The sequence below is a fragment of the Nelumbo nucifera genome, chromosome 6 (genome assembly GCF_055504915.1).
Source record: "Nelumbo nucifera cultivar China Antique chromosome 6, China Antique-T2T, whole genome shotgun sequence".
Lineage (NCBI taxonomy): Eukaryota > Viridiplantae > Streptophyta > Magnoliopsida > Proteales > Nelumbonaceae > Nelumbo > Nelumbo nucifera.
Genome location: NC_142654.1, coordinates 19,975,247 through 19,998,799, shown reverse-complemented (window position 1 = coordinate 19,998,799; position 23,553 = coordinate 19,975,247). Strand labels below are relative to the sequence as shown.

General features: G+C 37.3%; 1 protein-coding gene across 1 annotated transcript; it reads left to right on the top strand.

Moving 5' to 3' along the window:
• Nucleotides 1–967: 967 nt before the first annotated feature.
• On the top strand, nucleotides 968–23,328 carry LOC104591392 (putative LRR receptor-like serine/threonine-protein kinase At1g53440). The gene is made up of 24 exons (XM_088890741.1): nucleotides 968–1,398; nucleotides 4,008–4,182; nucleotides 4,289–4,360; nucleotides 4,655–4,723; nucleotides 4,829–4,900; nucleotides 4,986–5,057; nucleotides 6,659–6,730; nucleotides 6,805–6,876; nucleotides 7,005–7,076; nucleotides 7,216–7,287; nucleotides 7,378–7,452; nucleotides 13,757–13,828; nucleotides 13,983–14,048; nucleotides 14,200–14,262; nucleotides 14,354–14,392; nucleotides 14,475–14,524; nucleotides 14,646–15,010; nucleotides 15,241–15,439; nucleotides 15,520–15,654; nucleotides 16,998–17,110; nucleotides 17,270–17,480; nucleotides 17,568–17,805; nucleotides 22,432–22,582; nucleotides 22,785–23,328. The coding sequence occupies exons 1-24, from the start codon at nucleotides 1,275–1,277 to the stop codon at nucleotides 23,145–23,147; spliced, it is 3,012 nt and encodes a 1,003-aa protein (XP_088746867.1). The 5' UTR covers nucleotides 968–1,274; the 3' UTR covers nucleotides 23,148–23,328.
• Nucleotides 23,329–23,553: the final 225 nt, after the last annotated feature.

Here is a 23,553-nt window from a genome sequence, read left to right as displayed (position 1 = left end):
CACCAATGGTTATTGCCACTTGATTTTTTCAATAAATACCAATCAGGTTTTCTATTGGCGTTTTGTAGGATGCTTACGGTTTGGTTAATCAAACCGTGGGTTCATTTTCTAAATCGAACCAATACCATCAGTTGATAGATTCAGTTTTTTTGGTTTCTCGATTATATGTATTATAAATAAATATATAAATATTATAAATATATATAATATAATATAATACAAATATTAAAAATATATATAATATATTTAATTTATTATAAATATTATAAATAATAAATAAATAATCATAAATAATATATATTTAAAATGAACCAAAATCGAACCGTTATTAACTGGGTTCAGTTTACTCAATTCGATTCAGTTTTTCGGTTTTTTTGAGTAGTCGTCAGTTTTTCGGTTTACTTAACCTGTAGGACAAAGAACGAAAGGGTTGCATGAACATTGTTTCCAAGAATTCTACTGTTTGACTGAGCGAACACAGGATATTTAATATTTGGGAAAAATTCCTGAACAGTATCCTGAATTTTAAAAATTATATTCAATCAGTCCCTAAACTTTTAAAGGTATCTCTACAGTATTCTAAACTTTCATTTTATGTCTAATAGGTCTCTCTGCTGTTAATTGACTGTCAACAGCCAAGTGAAATGATCGAATTGTCCTTCATATTCTGAATCAACAGTATATCTCTTGGATGCATAAACCTTTTTTTAGATAAAGGTAGTATTGTCTGTTTTTAAAAATCTCTCTTACTCGAAATATGAAGGGCAATTCCATCATTTCATTTAACTGTTAATGGTTGAGTAACGATCAACTAACGATGGGAACCTGCTTGACACCCGAACTATTGTAGAGACACGTTTGAATGTTTGGGGATTGATTGGACACAACCCCAAAGTTCAGGTACTGTTCAGGAATTTTCTCTTAATATTAAAACGGTCGACCAACTACGAACGACGATCTCTTAGCGGCATGGAGGATCGTTATGGCAGCCGAGAAGAAAGTCTCGTCCTTTATATGACTGTATCCTTTCCTATCGCCGGTTTAACCAATCTGGTTTTTCTCTGAAAGTGGACCATTCATTCAATCCTCCTTTCTAGCGGCGAATCAACACTTTTTCTCACAGAAATATGAAATCCTGTGGCTTTGTTTCGGACTTCGATTTTGACTCTGCGGCTGTGTTATTTAATTTCTCCTTACAAGTCAGGAAACGAACTTTTGCTCTGTGACAACTAACAAACATTCGAGGAAGAGTTGTGTTGCAGAAGGAGAAAGATATGGTGTCGGTGCTTCTACTAGCAAACCCTAACAATTTATTCTCTGCACTTCTTCTCTGCTTTCTCGTATTGAATTGCTTCGGCGAGTTCAGATCTCAGGCCCAAAACTTACCAGATGATGAAGGTAAGAATTGATCCTCCCTCCCTCCCTCTCTCTCTCTCTCTCTCTCTCTCTCTCTCTCTCTGACCGATGAAATCATCCTTCGTTTTGCAATTGAAACTTGCGGTTTTTGAAACGAATTTTCTTTTCATTGCTAATTTTACTGTGAGGAACCGCTATAACTGTCCTGTTTCGTCTCAGTTTATCGTAGCGGTATCGGACCGATAACAGATTGAAAATTCGAAATGTGCGATGTTGTAGTCCGTCTACATTGTTTTCTATAGAATAGGTTGAGAAGTCTTCAAGATTTTCCATGTCGAGAAGTTCTTTATTTTCAGATTTTATCATTTTTTGTTGTTCTGCCTGAACGGAAGATCTCCACCCAACCAAACACACCTCCCTTGTTGTTTTTCAACATTTCAGATTCCATTTCGCTGTTCTTCGAGTTCTAGCTTCTTTCTATCTGACTCCAACAGAAAGGAATTCAAAATCTTTTGATTCATTCTTTGGATTGCAATTCCTGTTGCCATCGCTACGTACAGCGACAGTCCGTCTTATGATCTTATCTGTGCTTTTGTGATACTGTTCATAGTATGCCGCTGAGTGCTAAGTGTTGGCCTGCTGAGCACTCAAGCATTCGTTCATGGCGGTGAGTCAGTGACTGGTCGTTCTGGTCTTCTGGATTGATGGGCATTCCGTACAAGAATCTAGAGTCGTTGATTTTCTTGACTTGGTTGACCAGTCACTGTTGAACCATTAATTTGGTCAAATTTCTCAGGCTAGAGCCACCCATTCGCTAATCACAACCAACTCATCCAGTGTGTGAGTGTGACTACAACTGTGTATAATAAATAAAGTGTTCATATATATATCAGGACCATTGATTTATACCCATCAATGTATTGTCAGTCGGGCCCATCTAGTGATCTAACAAGTCAACAAGTCGACCATTGGTTTGTGATTGGTGGTTACAGGAAAAGCTAACAGCCTTGGTTGCAGGCCAGAATAGATCTGCATCTGCTACATACAAGGCTTGTATATCCGATTTGATTAAAATTTTAATAAGTTTATATGAAATCAGTATAAATATGTAAAATTAAATACATTTTCTAAATAGAAAATAAGTTTTATCTAAACCCAAACCACACTTTTAATTTAAAAGATTTTTAATACTAAAACTTGATATAATCATATTGGATCAACTAATATCTGAATTAAATCCACTTAATAAATATAACATATTTTCAGATCCAAAAAAACCCAAATCTAATTCAAACAAATTAGACTCCAATTCATATCGGATTAAATCCAAACCTGTGTATAGCCCTAATCTGAATAGCAGAATGATGCTACAAGATTTCCGTTTGTTAGGTGGACCATTTCTTTTAATACTGAAAGATTTTTCATATGAGAGACCAATTCTCGGGTAATAAAAATATACATTACAAATACAAATATAAATATATTATAAAATCATAATATATATATATATATATATATATATTAAAATATATTAATTTCCCATAAAAATTAAGATATTAACAAACTTATAAAAAAATTGGTGATATATGTTAACATCCTTAAACTATCGAATTCAGACCTCATTTGAAAAACTTTCAAAGGGTTTAAGTAGATCTTTTGAAACTGATGTTAAGCTGATTTTGACTAGGGAACGTCAATAAACCTTGAATTAGGATGGCCAATCATATGAATTTCATGGAATTGGAGTAGGAATTCAATTTTTGCTAAATCTGCTAATAATTTTTATTGTTTTTTATTTAACTTTTTATTAACTATTTAAATTTTTAAATATTTATAAAATTAATTTTAAAGTAAGTTAATAAAACTATGTTAGTTAATAGGTTACCGGATAAACTGATAAAGTAAATTGGGCCATATAACAGGCTATGATGTAGTTTCGGTGAGTTTGATATCACTTGACTTAGCCCAATTGCAGTAGCCAGTAGGCTGTTTCCGTGGAATTTGTTTATTGGAATTTATTTAATGAGGACTTCTTATTTTTCCAATTTATTTTTGAAATTATAATTTTTTTTAGGTTTTAACAAGGTTACATATATGCTGCAAGGCCCACCTGTTACTGTTCCAACTTCCAACTGTAATAAGTTTATGGGTGGATTGAACAACACAATATATAAGAAAAATATATTAATTTCCCATGAAAAAAGATGTTAACAGTTAACATCCTTTTCGTTTTTTTTTTGGGTGGAAATGTTCACATCCTTGAGTTCCAAGTAGAACTTTCGAAGCTGATGTTAAGCTGATTTTGACTAGGGAATGTCAATAAACCTTCCATAAAAATAACATAGCCAATTTGAGCAGAAATGGAGGGAACTCCCAAATTTATCTAGTTTCAGGGAAAAAATGAAAAGATTGGAATTGGATTTCGAAGTTCTAACGGATTTCAAATTCAGGGCGGAGGTTGTTACTTGGTTTCCAAGAAATTGGGATAAGCGCAGAATTTAATTATGTTTTCTGCCACTAATCAAAACCTTTTCTTTCTTTTCTTATTATTTTTTTAAGAGTCCATTGGTTGTTAGTTTTTTTTTTATTGCTGCATTGGTTGTTACTTGTTAAAGATTGCTAGTTAACAAAATGGTTAAAACTCTCGGCAGTACGGACTCTTCAAAAAATATCAAAGAATTTGAATAATAACAGATTCTGGCGCCTCAGCCCAACTTCTTGTAATGGCGGTTTTACCTGGAATACTACTGACAATAAGAATACATTTAGCAATGTCACCTGCGACTGTTCCTTCAACAGCTCCACTGTTTGCCACGTGACCAATATGTATGTCCATCCACTATTCTCTCTCACTCGTCTTAGCTTTCTTAGCCATTTTTAGGATTTATGTTTGCATTCTAATTTGGGTACCCTTCCAATTTCTGCATTTCAGTCAGTTGAAGGGTCTGAACTTAACTGGAGTTCTACCCGAGGAATTTGGGAATCTTTCATTTTTAAAAGAGATGTAAGTGAATTTAAAATTTGGATCAATTCTTCAGTAGTGTGGCATGATCGTCCCTGATTATGATCGTATCAGCAGAGTCAATAGAGAGGTTGTTGATTAATGTAATTAAAATCGTTTATCTACTCGTAAACGTTCTGTCTCTATGGTCTACTACTGTACAGGTAGACTGTAGAGGATCCGGATCAATAACCACTTCAGCATATTGGCGCCATTTTCCCGCCAACTGTCATTTGAAGTTGAGAAATGGCTTCTCCTAATATAAGGTTTGGCTTCTTCTTTTTGTTGTTAAAACAGAGATCTTAGTCGCAACTATCTGAATGGGACCATTCCCGACAGTTGGGCTCGGATCCCTCTAGTCACCATGTAAGCTCTAATTCAACTTCTTTAGTTGTGTTTGTAGTCCCATGGCTCTAACTATCAATTGGTACCATGATATCACTGAAAGTTTGTAACTATTGTGCATTGCAGAAGCCTTCTTGGAAACCGCATTAGTGGATCAATTCCAGAGGCACTTGGTAATATTGAAACGCTTGAAGAGCTGTGAGTACTGAGTCATGATCTAACATTCAGGAAGATTGTGATAACAAATTCTCTTATGTTTCTGATCTAAATCCGGATCTTACAGGGTCTTGGAAGATAATCAGCTTGGAGGAACCCTTCCTCCACAGATTGGTAATTTAAGCCGGTTGAGGAGACTGTAAGACTCTTGCTCTAATTTCCTCTGCTTCTCTTTTTATACTGTCATAATTCATAAATCCCAAATATTCTCCCTTGATACAGTTCATTGCAAAGAAAAAAAAAAAAACTTATGGTATCAATATCAATTTGTTGTGTATTGATGATATTGGATCAAATTAAACAAGGAAATGCTATGGTTTTAAAGGTCTTAAGCTTTGAGGTGAGGTGCTCAAATGTTGCTTCAAGGCTTTAGCCTCATAACTTTGGTTGAGGCTTAAGCTTTTGTTAGAAAGTGGTGTAAGCCTCGAGCCTCAAGGTGTGACGAATAAAAAGGCATAAGCCTCAAAAACCTACAACAATTGTTCCTTTTGAGTTTGAAACATATGGAAAGGGCATTATGGTAATTATGGGCCAAATAAAGAGATTACAATGAAAGGCTAATAGTCTAATAGAGCAAATAGAGTTCCTAGTTTCTCTTAGGGTTTTATTAGAGTTCAATGCAGCAAGGGCCAAGAAGAACCTTCATCATTCTCTCTTCTTGGCCAAATCAATTGTTTTTTTTCTTATATTCTACACTTTTGGTTTGGGTGACTAGAAATCTATAGCACCAGGAGGGGAGCCAGGGGGGACCTGGAGGAGCCTTGATCCCCTCTATGGCCCAGAAATCCCCGAAATACCATACACCTGATTTTTGCCTCTTATTACTCTTCCTAATGAATTTCTTTTTTTTATTGTTTTTTTTTTTCTTTGTATATATTGAACTAATCGGCTTCTTTCCTTTCTTCTAAAATACAGGGTAACCAGAATTCTAGTGCCAATTGATTCATTGAAGATCTCATTAGTGAAATAAACTTTGATGATGTGGAATTTTTACTTGAAATATAAAAGCTTTATAGTTTTTAGTTGATTACTTTTTTAATGCTAAAAGCCTAGAATTTGTTACTTATAGACTTCTATTTATAGATGCTTGCAAATTCTATCATTCTATCTTAGTATACCATATGTTTTTTTATTAGGGATTTTTATTGATTCCTCCACCTCAGCAATTTTTATGTATTTGTACAGTTGGGAATAGTGTCAGTCAGAAAACCAATAAAATTTTCTGAGGGGGAGCAAACCATAATTTTCCATATTTATTTATTATTTAGAAAACTTTAGTTGATCTTTTTTTTTTTTTTTAATTCTTGAGCCATTACGCCTCAACTGCACCTTTAGCCTTTTAAAACCTTGGTCAATGGGAGGAAAATTTTTACCAGTCCCATGAACTTGGTTTTTAAATATTGAGTGGAGATGTGACCATGGTTGCAAACTTGTCTTTTTTCTATTTTGCCCTTCGAGGTGGGGGTGTTGGGCCATGGGGGCCTTAGGATCATTAGTAGAGAGTTATTTTTTGCTCCGTTGTGTTCTCTTTTGTTCCCATTCTTGTATACTCAAAAGGTACCTGCAAGAAGCCATAAAGCATCAGGTTGCTTCTGGAGTGCCTACAAAAGATTGAGTTCTGACACAATCCATAGTCCCCTTTCTTATATGCTTAAATGCAAAATGGATACATGTCTTCCAGATATTCACTTTGAGTGAGCAGTACTTGAACTGATTTATGTTTTTTACTCATTTATGCAGCCTTCTTTCTGCAAACAATATCACTGGTCCATTACCAGAAACATTTGGGAATCTGAAGAACATGACAGATTTGTATGTTTGTGTTATTAATTAGGGCAATTATCAATTTTAAAATGATTTATTCTAAATTTGTTCACTGCATGCAGTAGGATAGATGGAAACAGTATATCTGGGAGGATACCGGATTTCATTGGAAACTGGACCAAACTTAGTAGGCTGTGAGTAACTTGAAATTTACCTAGATTCCATTGTTCTGCATTTTCTGAGTTTGATCAAAACAGTGATAGAAAAAAATCATGTTATCTGGAGATTCCTTATATGATTTTCTACTTTTAAACTGTTGCAGTGATATGCAGGGAACATCCTTGGAGGGCCCTATTCCTTCTACAGTATCCCTTTTGAAAAGCCTAACTCAACTGTGAGGCCACGCTCCAGTCATTTTTTACTGAAATATCAAGTGTAGTGACCTTTCTTCAATTTTTACAGCTATCAGTATAACAGCATTAAAGATAGAGTAACCGTATGAATTTTCTAATATGATAAGTTTTGAATTTCAGGAGGGTTACTGACTTGAAGGGATCAAATATGAGTTTTCCTATTCTCAAAGACATGAAACTTATGAGTGAATTGTGAGCGAAATGTGCATGGTATAATTTTATATTGTTCTGTCTGTGGTTCCTTTCACTCATTTGCTACTTGGCTTTCTTTATGTTCTTTAGGATACTTAGAAATTGCATGATTACTGGTCAAATTCCTGATTTCATTGGAGAAGTGATGACAGCTATAAAGAGAATGTAAGTTTTCATCTGCAGACATCCTTTTTGAGATGCTTTACCTACTGGTTTTTGGATATTGAAAGACATTAAGACCTGAACAAATACATCAGCAATTTCCATGATACCAGAAGGGTATCATCAGCATTTTCCATGATACCAGTTGATTGCTACCAGTTTTATGATACCAGTATGCCTGCCTGTTATCATAGTGGGATTCATATACATTAGAGCTCTCTTTGAGCATTTTAGACTTTTTTTTCTAAGCTTGGCTTCTATGGAATCACAAAATGATGGATTAGGTCAGTTCTCTTGCAATGCTTCAAAATTGAGGCAATAAGGAATGTCTACAAGTTACAAGTATCAATTTCTACAAACCCTTCTTATTAGGTTCTTGCAATGAACAACTACACTGTTCATATCGAAATAAGAATATAATTGTTCACAAATGGTGGTTGAAATATAGAAAGATAGGAATGGTCATGGACTCTACCGACCTTTTAGGAACTTTACCATTTGTCTTGCAATCCTATTGTCTAAGCATATTTTCTTGGCTTATATTTGTTGTTATTCAATTATCCATCTATATGTCAATATCTTCCCATGTACTGTTAACTTGTTTTGTTTTCATACACAATTAAAAGTCAAGACAATTTGAGTATATTTTATTTATATAATACACCACAAGGAAGAAACCTCTTTAAAGAAGAGGCAATTTGTATTTGTAAGAGTTGGTAATCATTTTCAGAAAAAAAAAAGATGGTAATTGTTGCCAAATAGGTTAATTTTAGAACTAATCCTTTTCTTCTTTCACCTAGTTGGTAATATTCTTCTACTTGTGATTTTCCAAGCATAATGTTGTACAGCACAGGTTTAGATGTTAGATTAAGTAGGCTTTGTTTATGTTAGAATGTTGAATGATGTCTCTTTATATGAGTGTTCGGCTGATAAGAGTTCTTATTAGTCCATACTTAAGTTCAAGCTATCCTGTAACTGGGCCTGTGTTAATGAGCCTAAGCCTGTTTAATGTTTTAAGTTACTGGGTGTCCCATCACTAATCAGGGGCATTCCAGTAATTACTTGTATCTTGTACTACATTCAAATATAAATAATAACATGGTCGACTGGCTAGGTCAGTTCGACATTCCAGCATCTCTTCTTCTTCTTCTCCTTTCTGCTACTTCGGCTACAGTAGTTTAACTTTCATGGTATCAGAGCATTAGCTTCTTCCTGGTTTCAACCGGTGCACACTCTCTTCTCTTGCTGTCTTTTCATCTTCTCTCTTCCTTTTCTGGGTTGCTACAGTGAAGACCTAGGGGTGTAAGAGAGTAAAGCAAGTTCGAACCTAGGGTTTCTCTTGGTTGTAGGATCCAAGGGAAGTAAGACCCAGAAGTAGATGTCCTATTAGGTTATTTCCAGCAAACAGTAGCTATTTGGCTACTAAGAGAGGTCTGTATAGGACAGACCTAGTTGAGGACTGATTTCAGCAGTCCTAGCACTAGCCGAAAGGGGGAGAGCTTCCTCTACAGTTGCAACTTCGGTGCTCCAGCAAGACTTGCACAGACGTGGTAAAGACTTAGCTTCTTCTACAGTTGCAGCTTCGGTGCTCCAGCAAGACTCGCACAGACTTAGCTTCTTCTACAGAGCCACTGTTCACCTGCTACTGTTGCAGCCTCGAACTGTTCACCTGCTACTGTTGCAGCCTCGAACTGTTCACTTGCTACTGTACCCGAACTGTTGCAGTTTCGGTTCAGCCCAAGTGAAGTCTATCTAGTGTTCTACCAGCACTGTGAACACTTCTACCAGCATAGCGAAGTGGTAAACAGCTCCAAGTTCAGGTTGGTCATCAGTCCGAAACCCCTCACCACTTCTGTGAGATTACCTAGGGAGCTGCCAGCTCCAGATTGTTCAGCACTGTGAACCCTAGTTGAGGACTGATGTCAGCAGTCCTAGTATTGGCCGCAAGGAGGGGCACTCTCTTTACAGTTGCAGTACTCGAAGTTCAAGTGGAGTCTGCATAGCACAATAGTTGAGAATCCTTTGCTTCAGGTCGGTTACCAGCCCAGAACTCCTTGCTTGCTGCTGTAACTGAACTGTTCCAGAACCGTGGCAGTCTTGGCAAGTCTGAAACTGTGTCGAGTGCTGTCAGAACCTGCTGTGATCATTTCGGCTAATCAGAATCTGCTCCAGAACTGGTTCAGAACCTTCAGAACTGCTTTGGCTAGTCTTAATCAGTGTCACCTACACAGTGGCTGCAGTCAAGATGTCTTCAATACCCAGAGAAGTTTCTTCTAGAGATAACAGGCCTGCGGCAAGTGGGAATCTTGTCACCAGCAATAATGATGACAACTCACAAAATACACCAACAGTGTCTTCTTCTCCTATGGGACAGGTTGCTGATTCCTCTGGAACTGGTACTTTGGGCTTCACTGCTAGTGAGGTAGAGGTCCTTAGCAGGGCATTAGCCCGTCTAAGGAATAATTCTTTTGCTTCTACATCTCTTGCCAGATCAGGTACAACCTCTGCCTTCAGTGCCACTGGCTCTATTGACTCTACTTCTTGGGTTATTGATTCCGGTGCTACTGACCACACGACACATATGTCTTCCCTATTCTCTTCATATCATTTGTTGTCTGGTCAGGATAAGATGAGAGTTGCTGACGGGTCTTTCTCCACTATATCTGGAAAGGGAGTGGTTGACCTAAGCAAGGACCTCTCTCTTAAATCAGTTTTACATGTTCCCAGTCTTGCTTCAAATCTTTTGTCTGTTTCAAAACTTACCAAAAATTTGAACTGTAGTATAACCTTTTTTCCTACTCATTGTGTCTTCCAAGACAGATTGACAAGGAGAACGATTAGGTGTGGCCATGAGTATGGAGGCCTCTACTATTTTGATGCAGACATCGGTTCAGCCTTACAAGCATCTGCTGCTAGTAGTCCAGAGAGTGTGGAGTCAATAGCTAAGCTGCATCTTTGGAATGCTAGGCTAGGTCATGTGTCTTTCTCTTCATTAGAAATGTTGTTTCCCGAATTGTTTAAGGGCATTCCAAGTCAGAGTCTAACCTATGAAGTATGTCAAATGTCAAAACAATGTAGAACTGTGTATCCAATTTCCAGTAATGAAATTTGTGCTCCTTTTGATTTGGTTCATTCTGATGTCTGGGGCCCTTCACTCATTGTTTCCTTTGATGGCTTCCGGTACTTTATCAGTTTTATTGACCACTACTCTTGTTGCACATGGATCTACCTGTTAAAAGGACAGGATGAAGTACCACGGATAACCATGGCATTTTGCAAGATGATTGAAACGCAGTTTAATAAGAAGATTAAGCAATTCAGGTCAGACAATGCTGCTGAATACTTTGAAAAATCCTTGAACTTATTCATGGAAGATGTTGGCATACTACATCAGTCATCCTGTGCTAATACTCCTCAGCAGAATGGGGTTGCTGAGCACAAGAATAGACATCTATTGGAGACAGCTCGAGCCTTACTATTCCAGCACAAAGTCCCCAAGCAATATTGGTCTCAAACTGTACTTTCTGCATCATATCTGATAAACCGGATGTCATCTAAGGTGTTGGGTATGAAAACCCCTTTCTCTGTTTTGTGCCCCACTCTTCCAGACTTTCCCCTTCCTCCTCGGGTCTTTGGCTGTATATGTTTCATACATGTGAAGGATCCAAAGAAGACCAAGCTGGATCCTAAGGCTACAAAGGGAATATTCTTGAGGTAATCTCCTACACAAAAGGGTTACAAGTGTTATGACCCTGTCTCCAAGAGAAAGTATGTCACCAGAGATGTGGTCTTCTTTGCGTCTCAACCCTATTTTCAGTCTTCTCAGAATCCTCTTCAGGGGGAGACTAGTGGGATGGAAGAGGATTCTCATTCTCCCTCCTTTTTTTTTCCCCTATCTGCCTCGGGTCTTCCATCCTCTCCTCCTACTCCTTGTTGTGGCATTCCGGGTCAACCCAGTGAGGCTCCCACTGTGCCGGTTACCTCTCTTGATGCTACAAATGTTCCTGAAGGCTCCAATAGGCAACAAAAAGAGATACTTACATACAACAGAAGAAAAAGGGGCCCTCAACCTCATGACAACAACCAGTTGGACTCAGATCAATCTGTCTCTACAAGCCAAGGTAATTCCAACTCTCATACTTTCTGATTTGGATCTTCCTATTGCTCTCCGTAAGCCTATCCGCTCTTGCACCACCCGACACCCCATTGCTGATTTTGTTTCTTACTCACATTTATCTCCTGCCTATCACTCCCTTGTGTCTGCTCTTTCCTCTGTGCGTGTTCCTTCTAGGTACTCAGAGGCTGTGTCTGATCCAAGGTGGAAAGAAGCTATGAATAAAGAGATGAAAGCCCTAATGAAAGCAAGAACTTGGGAATTAGTGGATCTGCCAGAGGGGAAGACCACTGTTGGGTACAAGTGGGTGTTTACTGTAAAGCACAGGGAGGACGGGTCCATTGAAAGGTACAAGGCCAGACTTGTGGCAAAGGGGTTTACTCAGAAAGAAGGGATTGACTACAAAGAAACCTTTGCCCCAGTAGCAAAGTTCAACACAATTCGGGTTCTATTGTCACTAGTAGCAAATTTTTCATGGGAACTTCATCAGTTGGATGTGAAGAATGCCTTCTTAAATGGTGACCTTCATGAAGAGGTATTTATGGAACCTCCACTAGGCTATGACTTTGACAAAAAGGTGTGCAAACTGAGGAAAGCATTATATGGGTTGAAGCAATCTCCCCGTGCATGGTTTGAGAGGTTCTGTGGGGCCATGAAGAAAGTGGGGTACACTCGAGTGGTGCAGACCATAACTTGTTCGTAAGGAGATAGGATAGCAAACTTACTGCACTCATTGTTTATGTGGATGATATGGTAATTACCGGGAATGACTTGGAAGAGATAAAAAGACTGAAGGAGTTTTTAGCTTTTGAATTTGAGATCAAAGACTTGGGTCATTTGAGATATTTTCTTGGGATTGAAGTTGCCAGGTCAAGAGAGGGAATCTACATATGTCAACGAAAGTATGTTCTTGACCTCCTAGAGGAAACAGGCATGATGGGGTGCAGGCCAGTGGATACTCAAATAGAACAGAATCATGGCCTGCAGGAATCAGTAGGGGAGGACTACTGTGATAGAGAGAGATACCAAAAATTGGTAGGGAAGCTGATATACTTATCCCTCACGCGGCCAGATATTGCTTATGCTGTGCATGTTGTCAGTCAATTTATGCACTCTCCAAAGATCCCTCATATGAAAGCAGTTGAAAGGATTCTCAGGTACTTGAAGACTTGCCCAGGAAAGGGAATTCTCTTCAGGAAAAACAATAGAATTGAAATTGAAGCTTATACTGATGCAGATTGGGTTGGTTCTGTGGGAGACAGAAAATCAACTTCAGGATATTGTACATTTGTGGGAGGGAACCTGGTCACATGGCGCAGTAAGAAGCAGAATGTTGTGGCTAGATCAAGTGCAGAAGTAGAATACCGAGCTATGGCACACGGGGTGGCTGAACTCTTATGGCTAAGAACTCTTCTTAATGAGCTTGGTATTAAGGCTGAGGGTCCTCTCAGGCTGTATTGTGATAATAAAGCTGCTATCAACATTGCCAACAATCCCGTGCAGCATGACAGGACAAAACATATTGAAATTGATCGACACTTTGTCAGAGAGAGAATTGTTTCAGGAGAACTCTGTGTGCCTTATACTCCATCAGAGATGCAAATTGCAGATGTATTAACTAAAGGGCTGGCAACAACAAAGTTCAGGGACATACTTGGCAAGCTAAACATGATTGATATCCATGCTTAGCTTGAGGGGGAGTGTTAGAATGTTGAATGATGTCTCTTTATATGAGTGTTCAGCTGATAAGAGTTCTTATTAGCCCATACTTAAGTTCAAGCTATCTTGTAACCGGGCCTGTGTTAATGAGCCTAAGCCTGTTTAATGTTTTAAGTTACTGGGTGTCCCATCACTAATCAGGGGCATTCCAATAATTACTTGTATCTTGTACTACATTCAAATATAAATAATAACATGGTCGACTGGCTAGGTCAGTTCGACATTCCAGCATCTCTTCTTCTTCTCCTTTCTGCTACTTTGGCTATAGTAGTTTAACTTTCAGTTTACACAAGGTGGGATTCTATTATTTCCAATTCCAAATTTAAAGGCAGAGGTGGTGCTACTGCCTGTGTTCTTATATTTTACTAGTCAATTTATTGCAATTTATTTTACCGGATCCCAATCAATATACTTTAATCTGCCTTGGGAATGTTATGATTGACTTTCTTCTTACTACAACCTTTTTCATTGCAGAGACCTCACCTTCAACAGATTGACTGGTCAAATTCCAGAGAACCTTCGGCATTTGCCAAAACTAGAATACCTGTATGTAATAAGTATAAAATAAAATAAACATAAATTCAAGGTTTTTTTATGAAAAATCTTGATTTTATTTTTAAATGTTTCATTCCTTTATCATCCTTGTTTCATAGATAGATCCTCTAGTTGCAACTAGACATGATATTGATTACGAATGTAGGTATCTCACTAATAACGCATTAACTGGATTGGTACCAGCTTGGATCATGGAGAATAAACATAATATGTACGTATGTTTTATTAAAAGCTTCAAACCATATTTCATTTGGCTATGCAGTATTTCTTCATCTCTACTTGGTGATTTTGATCTATATATGACTTTTCTAAGTTTTACAGTTAGACTGGTATGTCTAACTTTCTACACATCTGTCTTGCAGTGATGTATCTTACAACAATTTTACAGGATATTCTACAACACCTAGCTGCGAGCAACCAGATATGTAAGATGCTCTCTACACAATATCTAAATTAGTCCTTACCACACCCTCTTCTCTGTTTTCTATTGACTTCCATTTTCACATTGTTTAACAGCAAAACAATTGCCAGTTATTCATCTTCAGAAGAAAACCAGTAAGTGTTTAGTCTCTTAAGAGCCTAGTTGCTTCAGCTATAGGCCATATCAAGGAAATAAATGATCCAAAACTTTTTGTAGATTCAGTTGGTGCCTAAATAAGGACCTCCCCTGCTCTAGCAAACCGAAATGTAAGTAATTTTTCTTTTTACATGATCCAAATGTTCTCAGACCTTCAACTGTTTACTTACGTCTACCATAAAATATTCTCTTTGTGACAATTATTACATATTGTTCATCTTTCATATGTAGATCATTCCTTGTTTATTAATTGTGGTGGACCAAAGGTGGAATTTAATGGGGAACCTTATGAAGATGACTTACTAACAATGGGCCCATCAGACTTCCACCACTCAAGTGACAGATGGGCTTGCAGCACCACAGGAGACTACTTAAACAATGACAAAGCTGATTACCTTACCACAAACAATGTGCTGAACATGACTGATGCAGATATATATAGGACAGCACGCCTTGCTCCTTTGTCACTTAGGTACTATGGCCTCTGCTTACGTAAGGGAAGTTATACAGTGAAGCTCCACTTTGCCGAAACCATGTACACAAATGACCAGACATTTAGCAGCCTTGGGGAACGCATATTTGATGTATCAATCCAAGTGAGTTGGCAGATTTCCATCACCTAGTATTCAGTTATGATGTTGTTTTCAGTGATCATGGTCTGAAAGAAATCTGGTAGAGAAGATACCACTTAGTTGAATCTCTTTACTAGAAGAAAAGATAAATCTATGTTTAACTGTCTGAGCTGATAAACTATTATAAATTATAATTAACTAATGAAATATATCTGTGTTTATGAATTTTGGGTGACATCTTTGCTTCTTTGTAGGGTCAAGTACGGTTGAAGGATTTCAATATTGCTAAAGAAGCTAATGGTGTTGGTAAAGGAATCATTAGGGAATTTAATGATGTCATTGTTAATGGTAGCACTCTAGAGATTCACTTATACTGGTCAGGGAAAGGGACTACTGCCATTCCAGAGCGAGGTGTATATGGGCCCCTTATATCAGCTATTACAGTGACACCAAGTAAGTATATCTAGACATTTACATATCAGTCCCATTCCCCTCTTGATAACATGGTTGTAATGATGACCTTTTTATTGTAGACTTCAACCCTGATACTGGGCTATCTGTTGGAGCTATTGTTGGTATAGCACTTGCTGCATGCACATTTATCATATTGATTTTGATATTCCTTTGGGTAAAAGATTATTTGGGAGGAAAGGATCCCGAGGACAAAGGTAGATAAGTATACCTAGAACTTGTGCTTTTTATTTCAATATACATTCTATACAATTATTCTTTTTGGCATTTGGTGGTTAGTTCATGTGACAGGGCCTTTATTTGAAAAGGAGGTCATATATGAGAATTTTTATCTTCTCATATGTGATATTGTTAAAATCTCCCATGCAGTGCAGCATATGTTACAACTACATAATGAAATATAAATACACTATTATATTTCCAATGAACTTCACTTGTTCATCAAACAGCAGACAGGCCTTTATGTATGATGGATGTGTACCATGTGATGTTCATTACCATTATTTGGAGCAAGAACTGTGTTCTTATTCAAATTGAAAATCACCATGATTGGCATCACACAAAGCATGGAAACACTGAAAAGCAAAGGCCTCACAAAGTTCTACATTCAGTGAAACAGCTGCTGTTACATTACAATATTGTGCCATACATGTAGGTTAATGGGGATTGATGACCAAGCAATAAGAAGCTCTACAATTCACCTTTTGACTGCTAAGAAAAATTAGACCAGTCCAAAATCATAGTTGGACTTGAAGCACTCACTAGAAACTTTCTGGAAAATGCATCTGTTTCTACCTTAGCTCAATTAGATCAAGAATGAATCAATGAACAAACAAGTGATCTAAAAAATCTATAACTGTAGAAAGTAGAAACTAGTAAGATGGTTAGTCAAACTTTAATTTGTCTTATCCCAAGGACAAAAATAAACTTTCCAATAAGAAAAGGTCAGTACCCAATGGCAATCCTGACTTTGTGGGTGGACTGGATAGAGTCCTAATCTTCAGCATTTTAGCACAAAGTGGTTGCTTTCATGCTTGAATCTGTGCTCTCACCTATAATACCTGGATACCTGAAGAAGGGTGCCCTATCTTGTTGGATACTTGAATTTATAGTGTAAATTTGATATCCATTCCTGTATCCAGTTGCATCTAGGTAACACTTTTTTTTTGTCTATTGAATCAAGCAATGTCCCCTATGACAATATCAGAATTAATTCACATGATGGGCTATCCATGGTAGGTAAACTTTGGCAGGAGACTAATATAGGCATGATTGAACAGTGCTTGATGCCAGAAAGGTGTACCAATAGCAGAATGATGGACTTTTTTTTAGAACAGAAAGATGGACTTAAAGTTTAAACCTTCTGGATTAATTTGCATAGCAAACTCATAATAGAATTAAGGAGAATAAGTAAAACCACACATTTATCATGATATCTGTTTAAATAGTTGGCCATGAAAGATTGAAATGAAAATAAAATTCACTATTCTTTTCTAAAACCATATTTTAACTTTTACAAGAATTATCACTGAGTTTGCAGAACTTAGAAGATTAGAGACAGGTTACTTCAGTTTAAAGCAAATTAAAGCTGCAACAGGGAACTTTGATGCAGCAAACAAGATAGGTGAAGGTGGATTTGGACCAGTTTACAAGGTAATTTACATATCACATGTCCTGGAACCTTGAAGTCAATGATCCGAGTTTGCATATGAAAAGGAAAAGTATATGGCATTTCTGTCGTTGACTTTCTCAATTTTCATGTGCTCAACTTTCTATAAATAAAAATATTTAAATTTTCCTTTTTGATTTTAGGGTATATTGTCAGATGGTTCTGTAATTGCCGTCAAGCAGCTCTCCTCCAAGTCAAAACAAGGGAACCGTGAGTTTGTAAATGAGATAGGCATGATATCTGCTTTGCAACACCCAAATCTGGTGAAACTTTATGGGTGTTGTATTGAAGGAAACCAGCTATTACTGATATATGAATACATGGAAAATAATAGCCTTGCACGTGCTCTATTTGGTAAATATCTTCAGCCTTTTATTTGTATTAAAACTTGACTTCACTATGGTTCTATCCTTAATGTTGACAAGAGTACGTTATATGTAGGTCGTGAGGAACATCGTTTGAAGCTAGACTGGCCAACAAGACGTAAAATTTGCTTGGGAATAGCAAGGGGTTTAGCTTATCTACATGAAGAGTCAAGGCTGAAGATTGTCCATAGAGACATAAAGGCAACCAATGTGCTTCTTGATAAGGATCTGAATGCTAAGATATCTGACTTCGGTTTAGCTAAACTCGATGAAGAGGAGAACACCCATATCAGCACCCGAATAGCTGGGACTATGTGAGTAATTTACCTTATTTCCTACTCATTTCTTCTCCAAATGTGATTAAATTTCACAAAAAAAAAAGACTGTCATCTTCCAAATAAGATTAGTAGTGCCAGGTTAACATTGCAAAAGTTGGGTATTTAAGATTTAAATTGCAAAATGGATAACAAAAAGTGTGTAATGGACTTGGACAGTTCTTAATCACAACCATAGGTGCTAAACTCTTACCCGTCAAGATTTTAAAAGTAGAAAACTGAATTAAGAATGAACAAGGCTAGTGCCACGGACAAAGAAAACTGCACAAACACACATTAATGCACGATCAGGTGTTTTTTTGTAAAACACCATTAAACCTGTTAGACAGTGTATGCCCTTAGCTCCAATCAGATTGATGTACTTATTGTCATTTATTGTAAATGAATAAAGTGCATAATTGATTCATGTTATTATGGTGTGTTTCTGTGTAATACCCTTAAACTAGACACTTATGAGACTCGTGTTAGTTTAGAATCTTTACAGCCGTTGGATAGATCTAGGGAGATTTATTCTGCCAAGGCTGACACTGATGTGTTGTCAAGTTGGTTGGTGGCTTGTCTCAGCTGCTAGGGTGAGACCTGAGGTACATGCAGTGTGGGTTTGCTTGAAACCCTGAAGCGGACCAAATTCTAGTATTGCCCTGGACCTTGGAGATAAATGGGCAAAACTGGAATGTTACACCTGACCCCTAGACTCGATTATGGTACTACACTAGGTGTTGGATTGGGCTGCCTTTGATATGCCAATCAGTGAGATCCTTGACCGGTCAAAACCTGGGTATGTTGGGACAGTCCGAGAATTCACCTGAGTGGGTGATCATAGTGACATGATCAACCCCTTTGTTGGACAAATTGAATGATCGGGGAATGCACTCTCTCTGATGGAAACCTAAACTGCCGACAGTTGATTTCAAAGTGTTGAAATTTGTTTTGCAAAATATATTTTTATATAGAGATATACTTATATGTTATGGTTTCACAAAATATTTGCAAAAGGTTTTAATTCCCGGGATCCATGTGAATAGAGAGTGCAGCAATATACCTTGCAACCGAGGGAGATGTTCTCTCTTGGCGGGCAATATATGATCATTATGGGCTGAGAGGTTAAGTGTAAGACCATTGAGGGTAATACCTGATGGGCTAATCTTACATCTGCCCACAGTCCTTGGGTTTTCACAAGATGGCTCGACCCAAGGACCATTTAGTGTAAATGTTGGGCCCATTAAGAGCCCATGGTGATGGACTCGGGGTTTTACTGTGACCTATAGTGAATTCGACCAGGCCTTGTAACAAAGGCTGGGCTGAGCCCATGTGGCTGATGTGTAGATCAATGCTAGGGTCCCACGCCATACAAAGAGAACCAAACTAGCCAGCATATAATGGGTTAAGTGAGCAATATGACTTAATGGGCCTAAGGCCCATTTCGAACTGGGCTTAAGTGGTTTAATTAAAATGGGTCGTTTTGGGTTTATAATCTGACTGGGATTAGCAGTTGGATAAGATAGGTCTAATCAACTTGAGAGTCCAGATCTAAATACAAGATTTAGATTAGGAAATCTCATTCCTAATCAGATTAGGAAGCTGATCCTGAAAGGATTATAAATAGGGGCGAATTCCACAGAGAAAACATACTCCTTTCTGCAGTCTTTTCTCTCCCTTAGCTCTTGGCACCATCCTAGTTCGATCTCCACCTATTGGAGTAATCAAGAAGCGTTCTTGATATTTTTTGTTGGTGAAGAAACAATCTAAAGTCGTGCTCACATCACCCTACTCGATTCTTGCTGAAGAATCCCAGGTTCTTGCCGAAGAACCCTTCTTGCTGATCCTGCCTTAATATACGATGTGTCATCTTTAGTGGAGGTGGATTTGGTATCCTCTTTGGGTGTGAACACCTACATTGGGAGTTCCTTTTGATTCTGTATCAAGTATATCTCTCTCCCTCCTTTTGGTTTCAGATATGGTCCGATTTTGTTTCAACAACGAATCTTGAAAATGCAGTTTTCTAAATCAGGGGATACGATTCCCAGATGGGAGAGAGAATTTTTGAAATTTCGCCCAACCTCCCTGCAAGGTTCGGCCATCCATATGATGGATCTCCCATCCCTTCAAAACCAATGTTCTATACTTTTATCATTTTGTGTTTTCACATACCATGGAATTTCATGTCCATGATGCTAGAATATTTCTTTTGTTAATTTATTGATTTTTGATCAATCAACTTTCCAAAACAGAAATTGTCTACCCAAAGATCCAAATATGAAATTATCTGAAAATTTTAATAAGTTTTGTATTTTTAGGTCATAAGGGTGTTTTAGTCATTTTACATGTTTCTATGCAGTCCTTTCTAATACTTTGATTTATCTAGTCATGTTTTAGTTGTATTTAAAATTTCTTTTTTGTATCAATAACTTCAAGTTCATTAAAACAGAGAGCAAATTACAAAGGAGAGGTTAAAACTCTGAACTCTCCTAAGAAAAAGCAAAATTACAATTGAGCCCAAAATGATTGATTTCTTCCTGCCCCTTGTTTTGCCAAGGCATCAGAAAAACCATTATCTGTCTTTTAACCCAGATAACTCTCACATCCATGCTTCATGTCAACCATTTAAATTTCTTCCTTTCCTTTATATAAGTATACAGTCCAGATTCTTCCTTTTGCAGTCATCCCACCACCAGCTTTGATTCTCCTTCTATAATCAATTTACTGATGTTCATGTCCTTTGCTCTTTGCACTCATTCTATCATAGCCAAGATCTCAGCCCTTAATAAATCTCCTTCACTTATTGGCCCAGAAAATAGACCAACAATGTATTTAAAATTTCAGAATTAATGGTTAAGTAGTTTAGAAGTTATTTAGTTTTCTTATGATAGTGGCAACTATTTAATTTCAGTTTTTCCTAGTTCTAGTAGGATTTGCTACCCCTATAATGTCTGTATATATGCCTAAATTGCAAAAGCGTGGATCTGATGAGTGAATGAAGATTGTTTGAGATCATAAGGCTTATGCTATTTGTGGTGAGTGGTTTTCATGCCCTAGAGCATAGTTTTCAAGGCACCAAGGTGAGGCTAGGCGACAGGGGGCACCTTGTTGCCTAGTTGCCTAGGCAGTGGATTTTTTTTTATGTTGGGAACATAGATCCTAGGGTAGTTTCCTAGGTACCATAACCATATTTTCTTAATAATTATTCATAATTTTCATAAGAAAAGTATAAAGTTCATATTAAAGTATAGAAAGTCAACATATTCATGAGAAGAAAAAGAAGAAGGAAAATAAAATTCAAAAAACATAGGGGATGAACCCTTATTTTTGTTATAGGAAAAGAAGAAAAGAAAAAGTAATGGTTATTGGTTCAGGTTCTAAAGAATATATGGAAGAATAAACTGTTCTGACTAGATAAAATTTTAAGTTCTTCCTTACTTATTGGTTCGGGTTCTGAAGCCTTTGAGGGTTCAATACAACATTTAGCAATGTTTGTGTTGATTAAACCCTAATAAATGAGAAAATAATAAAAAGAAATTAGTATATAAACACAAGAATGATTATTTTAGTTTAATTATGTCTATTTTATAATTATAATCTCAAAAAAGAATGAATAAAAAAGTATTTTATATTAGGAAGTAAAAAACTGCTTGGTGATTAGGCAAGGCGAGCCTCAATGGGCGCCTTGTTGGCTAGGCGTCGCCTTGAGAACTATGCCCTAGAGTGATTCTAGGTACCTCATTAAGTGATTATGAACTTTAGCTCTCCTTTCTCCCTCCATTTTCTTTCTTAATCTTTCAACAAATCTTTAAATCCATAAACAGCTAGAAGTTTCTCATCAAAAGATGATCATTCAACATTCCCTAAGGACTGGAAATGATCTAGGTGAGTGAGCCAAACAAACTTCAATCCCTCACATATTTGGATGCCCCCATATATCCTTACACCCTTTCATTTCTCTAAATATCATCCCAAAATTCTACCTAGAACCCTATATTCCTTACTTTTTTTTATTTGACTCCCAATCCTACAATTTCCATCCTTTTGTCCAAGATGTATTCTGGACCATGCCAAACTTGGTAACCCTAGACCTATTTTCCCTAATTGAAACTTGACAAATTTAAACTCATCTCTTGATCATTTAAGTCCTATATCAGTTGGCATCAGAGCAAGCAGTCCTACATACCAAGAGGTGTTTTTCCATCCATATAGTATTAATGTATTATCTCAAGAAACAGGATTAGAAATAGATGAGTGCCTCTAGAAGAACATCAATCCTTTTATTGAAAGATGAACAAAGAAAGTTTGCAACTTAATAATATATTTACATAATCAGTTTTAAAATGTCAGTAGGACAACGAGAGTAAAAAGAAACAAAGAACTTGCACATGTTAAGAAAGAAACAATATATAGGCTAGCTTGGAGAACTTTGCTAAACTGACCAATTGGGTGGAACAAACCAAATCACTGATCTCAGTAGCTTGTTGCTTAAGCAAATCTCTCCTAGGGGCAAGTTGCAAACTTTTGACTATGCAGGGTCGAGGAATTGTTGTGTCTAAGATTCAGACATCTTTATCTGGATTAAGTTTGCAATAATATGACACACTTCCTTTTTTTCTCCCGTAGAGGATATATGGCTCCAGAATATGCTATGAGGGGTTATTTGACTGACAAAGCAGACGTTTACAGCTTTGGAGTTGTGTTGTTAGAGATAGTCAGCGGAAAGAGCAACACAAGTTATAGGCCAAAGGAGGATTTCGTTTATCTTCTTGATTGGGTAAGCTGAGCATTTTGCAGTTCTTCATGGAGCAATTTATTTTTACTAGTCAAGAACCTAGAACTTGGAAACTGTTGCTTGTTAATTGGTTATGCACATATATCTACCAGTATAGCATCAGACTAACAAATTCATATGCACTTTGATGGTTTGAAAATTTTGATGAGATTAAAATATAGCGTCTTCTTTTATGGAACTACAGACATATGTGTTAGAAGAGCAGGGGAATCTCTTGGAGCTTGTTGATCCCATCCTTGAATCAAACTATTCTAAAGAAGAGGCATTAAGAATGCTCAATTTGGCTCTCTTATGCACCAATCCATCTCCTACCCTCAGGCCAGCCATGTCTGCCGTAGTAAGCATGATAGAAGGTAAAATTGCCATCCAAGCTCCACTCGTCAAGCGGCGCTCAGCAGATGAAGAGTTGAGATTTAAGGCCTTTGAGAAGCTCTCCCATGACAGCCAATCATACATCTCAATCACATCTCATGAAGGTCAGATGCAGAAGAGCATGTCGATGGAGGGACCATGGATTGATTCCTCTCTGTCTTCCCAGGGCAAATAAGAGAACAGACTTCTGCGTGATGCCACTGAAACTAATTCAAACAAAAAGTATGTGTCTGTGATAGAGAGAGAGAGAGAGCTTGTTCATAACCTTTTTTTTTTTCTTTTCGAAGTTTAATTGTTCACAACTTTCATTTATAAAATTATAAGTTGAATGTATATATGAATACGTGATGAGATTGCCTGGTTGTTTGTTGATGTTTGTGTGGTGGGTCAGTTGGGAATTGGGCACAGTCACATTCGACCGTGTATTGCGAACATCTCCCATGAAAAATAACACGAGAGGTGTCGATGGGTTCGGGTGGTTAAAACGGTAAACCTGGTGGATTGGGATCATGTTTATTTAGGTGCAGTGTGGGTTAGGGTTTAGATGCCCCAACCTGAATTGGGTTCAGATTTCATAATCC